We start from the raw sequence: 12,430 nt of genomic DNA, 5'->3' as shown, positions 1-12,430 counted from the left end.
TATTCGCAGTTAACCTCAGGGGTGTTTAACCTCAGGGGCCTTTCCTCTATCCGCAACCTGAGGACGCGCTACGTAGTGGTGATAGGTACCCACCAAGTAGATCATATTATATTATATTATATTATTATTATATTATATAAAAAAAACATTTCTGTGGCGAAATGTTGTCACAGGCTTATACTGCCCAATATGTCGAAGGCATTTTTGGTTAAAGTTGTATTTTATTTTTGATTGTTTAACACGGGGCTGTCCCGGTATATATCATCAGTCACGGGCGCATTTTTATAATGCAATCAAGTGATCTGATGAGAGCAGTCTGCCCAGACATATTGGACAAAGCCTGATTTTTACCCCATCATTGACGGACTGGGTTGCAGTCAAGTACACGATGGGGGGACCTACAGCTTAAGGTGGGTTCCGAACCACCAGAACCTCGGTAAAGGTACATTGAAAAATTTCTAGAGGTACCGGCTCAGGCATCGAACCCCGGACCTCTGAGGTGAAATCCGAGTGTCTAACCAACTGAGCCACCGAGGCTCTGTTATTATTATTATTATTATTATTAAAAAACATTTCAGTGTTGAAATGTTGTCACAGGCTTATACTTCCCAACATGTCGAAGGCATTTTTGGTTAGAGATGGATTTTTATTTGATCATTTTTGCACGGGGCTGTCCCGGTATATATCATCAGTCACGGACGCATTTTTATAATGCAATCAAGTGATCTGATTAGAGCAGTCTGTCCAGACATATTGGACAAAGCCTGGTTTTACCCCATCATTGACGGACTGGCTTGCAGTCAAGTACACGATGGGGGGACCTACAGCGTATATATATTATTAACTCTTAAAGCACCATCCTATCTAATAATTTCGCAAAGCGCCATGTGGGGTCGTGGGCGACCCCAGCCGGAAAATTTCATCCTGCAAAGAGAGTATCCGTTATATAAATTCAATAAAATGACTGAAAACGGTAATATTGCAGCTCCAAAAAAAGGTATTTATTTGAGAATCTGAAGTGGGCCATTTCATGAAAAGTGGAAGGAACGATTTTTAATGATTATTTCATTATTATATCATGTAATTTCTTTATTTTTAAAGACTAATCGTTGAAAAATGCTCATAAATAAAAAAATAATGATTAATGAAAGCGCTATTCTCTACCGAAGCAATTTCCTCACATGAATACCCGATCGGTTGCACGAATAACAAACCTCTGGGGCCTTGTTATCTTATTTCCTACTGCACATACAGCAACTATATCTTGTCTCGAGGTATATTAGGAACGAGCGTTTGCAAAAAAAATTAGACACTTTCTTTGCAGTACTTACACTTCTTTCCACTAGGACACACAATATTTTTCGAAAATGAAAATGAAAAATTTTTTCTGAAAAAATCACCAAGCGACATGTGGGGTCGTGGACGACCCCCAGCCAGACGGGGACTGCTCCCAACCAATGCCGCAGATCAAATAATCTACACAGCCACTTGTGAACGGTATAGATCGGAAGAAGAAATGTTTAACTAACACTAGAGGGCTCCACATAATGCAAATTAATAAAGGAGGCTTTGGTGTAATCGCGCGAAAAAAATGGAGGTCGCCCACGACCCCTAGGGCGCTTTAAGGGTTAATTATAAAGTCTGATAACTGTTGTTCCAAAGACCTTAATTTATTAAATTAAAAATTAAAAATAGATTCTCCGAGTTTGATAACCTTTGTAATTTTTCTTTCTTGAGAAGAAAATATATTTGAATATGATGATCTGCCTATGAATAAAGATGATCTTATATAAATTTTTAATACAAAATCATATTGAAGAATATACCTTACATATAAGATTTTATGCGAGTCATGGTTTCAAGACTGTTACTTTCGTGTGCATACGACAAACTCAATTTGGGAAATGAGCTGTTCATTTATTGATAACAATTTCCGTTATTTGACAAAGGAACATACGTTGCGAGCCACATTGTTCTGAAGGAATAACAATAGTCGTTTGGATGGCTATGGCGTTAGATTGCACCCACTCTTCACTTAATATTCATCCTGCGTTCCACCTACAGGAATGTGTGTTTTCACGGGGTTGAGTACGTGTATTTAGTACATCATGTTGCATGAGTGTGCCGCCGGCATATTAACTATTTTAACTCACATATCGTTAAACCAAGATTCATGATAATTGTATATCCAAATATTCCTACCGTGCACAAAAACAGATTTTAAAGAATGTCAAAGATCTAACTTGATTTTTATGGATATTCTGACTAAATAACCATGTATGATGACTGGTATATATAGGACAGGCATATAGATTATAGAGGAGACTGACATTTAAATATAGTATGCCTATATCTTTGAATAGCATTGTTTATATAAGCTGGAACCAGGGAAATTTTCACTGGACTTTGAGACACGCGACACGTTGACTTAATGACGGGCCCTCCCTTAGTTAGACGTAATATATTATATCCTATTATCTTGGAGCGCCGCCCTCATTTATTGTTGTGAGAGTAAAGTGCAATTTTTAAAAGATATTTTTGCAAACTTTAGCACAAACGTGATTCGTGTGATACACTTCTTGCTGTTTCAGCCAGTGAGATATCACTGGAAATCAGTAAAATTTTACTGATTTATTTTAAAACGGTGGGTAGTCGGATATGTACCTTTCAGAGAATTCCAGATGATCAAATTGATATTTGATAGTAAGTCTCACTCTGTATTGCTGTATACTTTGTGTGCTATGTAGTTATGTATGTTTCAGAGAATTCTGGAAAGTTGGGGAATTTAAATACTGTCAGGGAAAGTCTGGGTATATACAGGAAACCCTGAAAGAGTCAGGCAGAGTGAGAGGTTTTTATTAAATTCCGCCTCCCCTTTGCAAAATGCCCTGAGATTTGCCCCCATTCCTCCCCACGACCAAACTAAATCTTAATATTATTTTATAAAATGTTACAACGAACATACATATAATTTCTGTTAATTAAACAAGACACAAACCTTAATGAAAATTTTATAATTTTGTTAAAAATTCAACAATTTTGTTAGAATGTCATTCTTTTCAGTTCGAAATTGAGCTGTTTTGTTCTTTTGTTGAAAATTCGTTTGCTTAGGCTGAAAATTCAACTAATTTCGTAAATATATCAATATTTTGGTTGAAATGTAACTTTTTTGTTAAAAATTCATATTTGTGGTTTAAAATTACACTGTTTTGTAAAAAAAATCGACTTTTTGGCATAAATATTTAACATTCTGAATTACGTTTTTTTTCTTTATTGGCTACACAATTTTTATTTGTTGGGAATTCAACTCTACTGTTCAAAATTCACCTCTATTGTTGTATATTCGTCTTTTTGGTTTAAAATAAAAATCTTTTGGGGTTGAAATGTCAACTATTACATTTTTATTGCGATTTCATTGTTTTCGTTAAAAATTCAACTACGTGGTTGAAAGTGAAACTACTTTATTCAAAATTCGTTTTTTTTTTAGTGATGATTCATTATTTTACATTAAAGGGCATGCATTTTGTTAAAATTAGTTATATATTGTTAAAAATATATTCTTTTGACTGAAAATACAGTGAAACTCTTCTATAGCACCGATTTTGGGGCTGACGGGGGGTGGGAACTAACTCATTATAGTCCGTTTTGCTTTTGTTTGTTCACGCTTGAGTGCTCGCCTAAGTGACATTCGCAGATCCCGCGCAGCTCCTGTTACACCTACCGGCGGGCGCGGCGTCAAATCTCGAAGGGCTATAGAAGGGAGGGATAATAAAGATTTTCACTGTATATCTATTAAATTTCTGGATTAAAACTAATCTTTTTTAGTAGAAAATTAGTTATTCGGGCAATTCATTTTTTCAACTGAAAATATTTCATTTTTATCGAAAATTGATCTTTTTAAAATGAAAATACCACTATTTGGTTAGATATTCATTTTTTTCAAAACTTTTTTCGTTGAAAAGTCCCTTATAATTAAAAATTCGTGTTTTTACATTATCATTATTTCAGAAAGTATTAGAATTGTCCTAAATTCACACCACAGTTTTTTTTACGGATTTCCAGGTTTTAGAGATCCCCTGAAGCCGAAACCTCAGTTTTGGCGATGGAGACTGTCTATCAATCCGCCCGGAAACACGATAACTCTCGTTAAAATGAACGGAACTCTGGCGCCCTTTTTTTAGTTCCTAAAAGGAAAAACGAGTTCGTCAACCAGCATTCCTTGACCAACGCTTATGGTTTTATCCATCAAAAATGTAATCCAAAAATCGAATATTGCATTTTTACGCTAAACAACGACAGTTACGTGAAAAAAGGTTCATAGAAGAATTGAAGTTCTTCAAAATAACTTGAATTTGTTTTCAACCATTTTTTGATAAGACTCGTTTTTTGGTTTTATCTATCGAAAATGAATAAGTCGCAAATTCTATTTTAAAGCTAAAGGACGACTGATAAGTAAAAAAAATTCAATTAAATTTTAATTCCTTTATTTTTCTACTTTTCGTAGTAATTTATTTTAAATGTTTTCCATTTAAAATTTCTATACTCAGTTTTAATATTAAATAATAATTTTTTTAAGCAAAAAAAATTTTAATTCTAGAATCTGAGAAGTTTTTTCCTTGGAGCATTCAGTTTTAAACGATTTTAATAAGAATTAATATAATTTGGATTCGTTTGAATTTTAATGATCAATTATTTCAAGTTCTAATCCGAAATCATTCAGTTTTGAACATTTTGTAATCTTCCCATTTTCCAAATTTTAATCTGAAAATATTAAATTTCGAGATTCTTCAATTCAAAATAAAATTACTCAACATTAAACGCTTCGAATTATTAATGATACAATTTCAAATCCCTTCTAATGAAATAGTCCAATTTTCAACGTTTTCGTCTGGAATTTTTTAATTTTGAGACTTTCTGATTGAAATTTTGTTAATTTCAAGCACAAGTTTCATTTCTTTTTATTTCATTCGAAATACTGTCCTTTTTTCCAAAATTTTACGTAATCTTAAATTGTCTAATTTGGAACGTTTTCAATTCAAAATCCTTCATTATTTCAAGCGCGTTTAATTAAAAATTATTATTTTGTCGTTTTTGAAAAACTCCTAATATATAAAAATTTGTTTACCAATGCATTTCTAAATGGTTTATATTTTTAATGATGGGAAATAAGAACACGGGGACGTAAAGCGCGTGTGCATTTACTGCTAATATTTATATTAATTCACATTTTATAGCATCTTGCTGTACTATTTAATTATGTAATTAATTTGATTCTGAAAGTATTTCAAAGGCTAGAGAGTTTTTCATCACGAGTCAAGGAGACCATTCAGGAGTTCAATGCTAATAAGGTTGAAGATAATTCGAGTTGCCTCAATATTCTCCCTTTTCTCGTATATTTTCTGTCAGTAGACTTGCAATATAAAAGAGTTTATCTGGAGCAAATTCTCTTATCAGATTCTGGCAATGCTTTACGACATTAAGGTCGACATTAAATTTCTGATAAGTAACGTAAGAGATAAACTGTACTGCGTCAGATAAAAGGAAGACCAAATCAAATTCCACAGTCTCTTTTCTGCACTGCAAAGGTTCAGTCTAAACATCTCAATGCACTTGTTTTCAAAGGTCTACTCGCTTCCTTTTGTCATTCTTCAATATGAAGACGTTGGTTGATATCAAGTACAGACCAAACATTCTGAGGAGTATGTGATATAATTTATTATCAGTTAATTTCTTTCATTGAATCACCATTATGCCATTGGTCTAATCTATTTTCAAAAGAGACTACTTAGGAGAGATTTTTTAATTCAATCAGATTTTGTTCAGGCTTAATATGGTCATCCTTTGAACTTAGAATACTTTTGCCATTCTTTCAAGTTTTCTTTTTAAATAATAAACAAAGGGATACGTAACCTATTTTATAAATTAAAATAGAGAGTAAATATTAGGAAGAGCTAATAATTTAGATGATTTTTCATGCTGAATATTTTTATCACGATTGACTTATGGAATAGACTTTTTAGCAGATACTTCTTTTGTTTCAGAAGCTGAAGAATGTGTCGACGGGAAAATCGAGGATTTGAAAAATGCTCAAGAATTGTCGAGACACTCCGAAGATGGAAGTTTACAGCCATCCATCGATCAAGCCCAACAAACGACTCCAGGTACGTAAACCATCGCGGGGATTACACTCTGAACTTTATGTCATGATTGATCCCGCTCTAGAGTTTATTGAGAGATGGGGTTGCTTTCGCGAAAATTTATTTTACGAGCCAGGCACAAATGATTTGTTAGTTGCTTGTTCTAAAGTGTTAAAACTAGGATGATGATAGTGCAGAAGAAGGAGAATTACTGAATTATTTTAAAAAGAGAGTGTGAATTTTATTTGAAATTTTCCTGATTTTCATCTTTTTTTTCATAGTTAAGAATTGTGATTCTTCCAATATTTATACGTTATTTTTATTGCAAATTTGAAGCGATACATTTTTAATTTAATTGATTACTAATTAGTTAAACTTTTCTGAATTGGAAAGAACAATAAACCACTTAAGTTTAGAATTATCCCCACTTTGAATGAATCTAATTAAAGGCATCCAAATCACAAGCATTGCAAAATTAACTGTTGATAAAATTGATTTACTTTTTAATTCGAAAAAAATCAAAATTAGAAATGTTTCTATGCAATATAAGCAACTTGCAAAAACGATCCATTGTGAACTTGATATATTCAAACACTTAAGTTTCAATGTATCAACATTTCAAACTGCCAAATTTATTTGCGGGTTTCTCTTATATTTAAGAATAATTCCATTACAAAATAGGAAAAATTTCAAATACAGACTAGGAGATGTTGTCAGAATGCTTTTTTTATTTGGATATATCATTCTAGATTTAAATTTACAGTGCGATCACAATTTTTTATTGTTACCAACGAACAGTAAAAGAAATTTTTTAGATGAGTTTACGCATCTAGAAAAGTTCTACGAAAAATAGCCCGAGCTAAGAAATCCTTTATCCCGCATAAAATTGATAAGACACCTGTTTTGCATAAGAGCTGAAGCTTTTTTTTAAATATTGGAAAAAAGGAGAGGGTTTCCTCAAAATCTTCTTTTCATAATTTTCAAAGTTCGATGAAAAAAAAAAAAAATTTGTTGAAGCACAAACTTTTTTATTTTTTCCCCATGTAGCTTATATATAAGGGAGGCAGCATCCTATTAGTTTTATGGAGGCTTAATCATTTTTTAGCCTGGGACATTTTTTTCAATGTAGATTTTGATTTTTTCCCGTAAACGATGCAAGATATCAGAAAAGAGCAAGAGGTATTTTTTATAGAAATTTTCTAGATGTGTATACTGACATTTATCAAGAACCGAACTCAGGAGATATGTATAGTACATATTACTATCTATTTCTCAAAATACAATACACATTTAAAAGTGACGTTTTTGAAAAAATCCACTTTCAAGAATTTTATAAAAACAGCCGCCGTTTTATCATTTAAAAAATTTTCAAATATCAATTGAAAGAACAAGAATTCCCTTGCCGAATAAAAAAATAAAATTATCCATACTTACGTTCGGTCATAAAATGCTGCTTTACTACTTCAATATCCCAAAATTATCGGTTCGAAATACTTTAAATTCAACAAAACGTTACAGTTATAACTGCTACAATTATTAAACTATTAATATTTCAACTTTTATTCATTCAAACAAATCTTCTCGTGAAATTAATGGCCGCGGCAACATGTACCAAAATTTCGGTACAAAGGCCCACATTTTTTCGATAATCCCTAAAAAAAATATACAAGCAAATTGGAAATTTTTTACTTTTATGAATTAGCAAAGGTTAATAAAATTCGTATGGTCTAAACTCGAACTTTAAAGTTTTTAAATTTCTAGACTTTTAATTTTATACCCTTTAATTTTTGACGGTTTCTAATTATAAAAGATTTAAATTAATTTCATTTATTTTTTAACTTTAAAATGAATACTTCGAAAGTGAAGCTGAGATTTTTTTATTAGATTATCCAATATCAAAAATTTCAACCCTTTCTGAATGTGTAATTTTTTAATTTCTTCTAATTGGGAATTATTCTAATTTAAAATGAATTTGAAAATATTTAGATGTGTATTTGAACATTTTTCATTTTATTTTGTGTTTAGTTTGTAATACTTTCAACATGAAGGTACCTATGGAGTATAAAGCGCTTTATATATACGAACTTTTAAATTTAGAAAATTCTGTAATTAAATTGTTTTAATTTGAAACTTTTTATTAATTCTAACTAATATTAAATATTTTAATTTCAATGCTATTTTTAATTTTGAAGTTAAAAGCAGTACATGTCAGAATATTAATTTGAAAAATTTCATAGGCTTAATGCTACGAAATTAAAAATTTGAAAGGAAGTTTGAAGGTTTTCAATTGGACCGCCGCAAAGCTAAAAAATATCCCTTTGGAATTCATGAAGTGTAAAAGAACGAAATGAATTGTTTGAGATATCCAATCCAAGCATTTTTGTATTCATTAAATTTCTTGGAATGTGTCCACTTTTTGATCCCTAATTATGTATTGTCAGAGTGACATGAATGTTTCGAAAACCAGGTGAGCAGGTCGTTATCGAAAGTTTAGTGTATTATGAGTGTTTGCTAGAAGTTCCAAATAACCGACGGCCTACTTTTTCAAGGACAAAATAATGAATTGCATTCAATGATGCTCGAGTAAATGGAGTCTATTCTATATTCTCGTCTTCTCAATTGTTCCGAACTGCCTCTGATCTCTGAAACTATTGGAAAAACATTCAATGACCGAAACGTGAAATCCTTCAGTATTTTCTTTATTTCGAGAAGCAAGCCCAGAAATCTATAAGAATCAAACTAAAAATGAAATCAGAACGGCAAATTTGAATCTGCACCAACCTTTATTTCATTATTGTTATAAACAACAAAATATGACAGTATCACCTTACATTTTGTACCAGCATTTAAGTGGAGTTGGTTTACACCTCGTATTTCCTGTAGAGCCTTGAACTTGATATTTAGTTCATCCGGGTCCATTCAGACATCATATATAATGCAAAACTCTCGACGACCCGCTTGGGTATCATTGTATCAAGGAAACGTAAGCACTTGATTTTGAAGACCTTTTCATAAATCTAAAGAGTTCTCAAGAGAGTGGTTGCAGGTCAGGGAAAACCTGGAAATTAGGGAAAAATCAGGCCTCAGTTAATTTTCTTTAAATAAATAAACTAATTGGTTAACCGCTATTGAATTCAGGTCTATACCTATTTCTGAATTTTGTTGATTTCTTTCGAAACATTTTAGGGTATTTTAAAAGATTCCAAGAAATTGTTAACAGATTTCAAACATTTTAAAGCATTACAAAAAATTGTATGGTGTTTGAAAAAATTCCAAGGTATTTCCAAGAGTTTAAAGTGATTTCAAAAAATTTCAAAGAATTTGAAATATTTTAGCGTGCTTTAAAAAATTCTAATAAATTTGTAACAGATTTTAATAATTTGAAGGCATTATAAAGATTTTTAAAGACATCAGAAAAAAATGTTAGAGTTTTTGCAAGTTTCAAGGAAGTTCAAAAGATTTAAAAGGATTAAAACGATTGCAGGGCATTTAAAAAGATTCGAAGGAACTTTGAATAGATTTCAATGATTTATACGCATTCCAAAGAATTTGAAAGATTTTAGCGTATTAAAAAAAATTTTAAAGACGTTTCGAGAGCTTCAAAATGTTTGAACGGTTTCAAGGAATTTCCAAGGATTGAATGATTTTAAGGGATCCAAACAAATTTCTATGGGGTTTTAATGAATTTCCTAAAAACTCTAAAGATATGGTACGATTTAATAGTACCTTCAAGGGATTAGAATAGTTTTGAAGATCCCAAGGGATTCAATTATATTTCCGAAGATTTCAATGAAATTAACGGATTTCAAAAAGTGTTAAATTATTTTAAATATTTAAGGGTATTTAAAAATATTCCAAGTAATTTTCAAATTATTTTAGTTTTTGAATGGGATTTTAAAGGATTAGAAATATTTTAGGATATTTTAAATAATTCTTCCAAGGCATTTTAAAAGTATTTAAAAAGTTTTAAGTGGTTGTAAAGAATTTAAAGTATTTTAGCGATTTTTAAAAGATTCTAAAAGATTTTAAAAGGAATTTTAAATTGGTTTTAATAATTTAAAGAAATTCCAAGGCACCTTCAAGAGATATACAAATTTTCAAGGAATTTCTAATGATTTTAATGATTAGAAGGGATTTAAAAAAATGTGCATGCGGTTGTAAAGAATTTCATAGAATTTCTGAAGATATGGAAGGATTTTTCGAATTTCCGAGGATTTCAAGCATTTTAAGGGATTTTAAAAGCTCTTAAGTTATTTTAGCCATTTTTTTCCAGAATTTCCCGAAATATAATTAAATTTCAAATAATTTATTCACAAGAATTGAAGAATTTCGTAGGGTTTCAAAGGTTTGAATAAATTTGAAAATATTTTTCTAATGCATTTGAATGAAATAAATTTATGCTGAAATCTTTCAAATTATTTCAATTCTTTTGATTTTTTGTATTCACTTTAATTCTTCTAAATTCACTCAATTTTACTAAATTCAGTGGAATTTTTTTTTTTCATTAAATGCATCCTGAAGGCTTTTAAACTCACTTTGTATTCTTAGGCCATCCCATCAAATTCTTATTAATTTCCTTGCATTTTTCTAAACTCATTTCAAACTCACTGTATTCAATGAATGTTTATATTTTTGAATTCTTTCAATTCATTTGCATTTTTTTATTCGCCTTGAATTTTTATGAATATTACCGAATTCTTTTCATTTCCTTTAAATTTCTCTGAATTCACTTCACGTTTTACTGAAATTATTGGAATTTTTTAAAGTTTTTCCCATTTATTTAAGTTCTTTTGAATTTAACTTTAATTCTTTTGAAGTTTTATTAATTTCTCCTGAGTTCATTAAAATTCACTTATTAAGTTAGAATTAAGTTCTCTTTCACTTTTTTCATGTAATGTAGGCTGTTGCAGCCATGAGAATAATGAATCTAAATTTAAAATTGTTTGATTACAGTTATAAAAAATTCTATATTAAAATTTTTTTTAGATTGTTCTTGTTAAGGCAACCAATTTTACTGACTTCAATGGATTTTTTTCTTATTATTTGAGGTATTTTGAATTTAACTTTAATTGTTTTGAAGTTTTATTAAATTATCCTGAATTTTTTTTAATTCACTTTTTGGGTTCAGAATTTAGTTCACTTCGACTTTTTTTCAAGTAATATAGGCTGTGGCAGCCATGGAAATAATAAATTTAAATTTACAATTGTGTTAATCTATTTATAAAAAATTCTATATCAAAAATGTTGCAAGATTAGAATTTTGGTCTTTACATATTGTCAGGAAACATGAAGAATCAGTCAAGGAAAAATCGGCGAATAGTCAGAGAATTTTGAAAATGAAGTTTTGCGGCCTCACTGTCTTAAACAATTTTAGAAATTTTTTATTTTTTGCTAGTGAGCATCCTTAGAAACTTATTTTTTCAAATACCCGTTTCTGGTAATTTATTTTTAAAATCCAATTGAAACGGGCAATGTATGAGTTAATTCGAGTTATAAATCGGGACACCAGATTTAAAATGACACAGAAAAAATAAAAGTTACAATGTGTTGCAGGTAAGACTTGAAACAGTTAAAAATAAAAAATATTTCGGCAAAAGTTTCACCGAGGTTAGGAGAATAATTCTGATCTCGTCTACAGCGTGACGCGGAAGTGAGCAAATTTCGGCAAAACATGTAGAATCAGTAACGTAAAAACACGAAAAAAATGTGTAGTTACTAATATATTTCCTCCAAAATAAATTAGACTATTGTACATCTCGAATAAAAATGGAGCGATTATAAGGTAGTACAGTCAATGAAGGATTTGAGAAAAAAATTCGTAAAAGTAGCATTTTTTCACAGATACGTTGGCAATGGCTTTATAAAGATATTGTAAAAAGTCTCCAAACATATGTGTACGGCAAAGTTCCGAAATTCTGGAAAGTGCTAAACAATAACATGTTTTTTAAAATTACTCGAGAACTGTTGATCTTAGGTCGAATATGGTGATGTGAAAAAATGTTCATAATTTTATAGTGCACAAAAAAGGTTCTATCTATTGTGGACCTATTGTCAACGGCTGCGCTATGAAATTGGATTAGCTGCACAATTCTTTCATTTCTGAACAAATAAAATAAAATCTCAAATATCCTGGAAAAAACGTCGGAAATATATCAGGCGATTTGTACAGCAGCAAATGCAGGTTCCTGTTCAAAAAAAACAACTAAGTCATTTGCATGACAAACTATCAGTATAAATTATAAAATGAGCCCAACTTCAGTGTACAATTTGATATGTTTAAGGGGATGCTTTTG

At 30.6% G+C, this 12,430-nt stretch overlaps 1 protein-coding gene across 1 annotated transcript in view; it reads left to right on the top strand.

The window, feature by feature from the left end:
- The window catches only part of LOC117170309, a 94,158-nt gene that overhangs the window by 71,843 nt on the left and 9,885 nt on the right, over positions 1-12,430 (top strand). The window contains exon 3 of the mRNA XM_033356991.1: positions 6,042-6,161. Coding sequence (XP_033212882.1) covers positions 6,042-6,161 — 120 coding nt within the window. The remainder of the gene's footprint in view (positions 1-6,041; positions 6,162-12,430) is intronic.

This window comes from Belonocnema kinseyi, chromosome 3, assembly GCF_010883055.1.
Source record: "Belonocnema kinseyi isolate 2016_QV_RU_SX_M_011 chromosome 3, B_treatae_v1, whole genome shotgun sequence".
NCBI lineage: Eukaryota > Metazoa > Arthropoda > Insecta > Hymenoptera > Cynipidae > Belonocnema > Belonocnema kinseyi.
The sequence above is the reverse complement of the archived record's forward strand: the minus strand, read 5'-3'. Positions and strand labels throughout refer to the sequence as shown.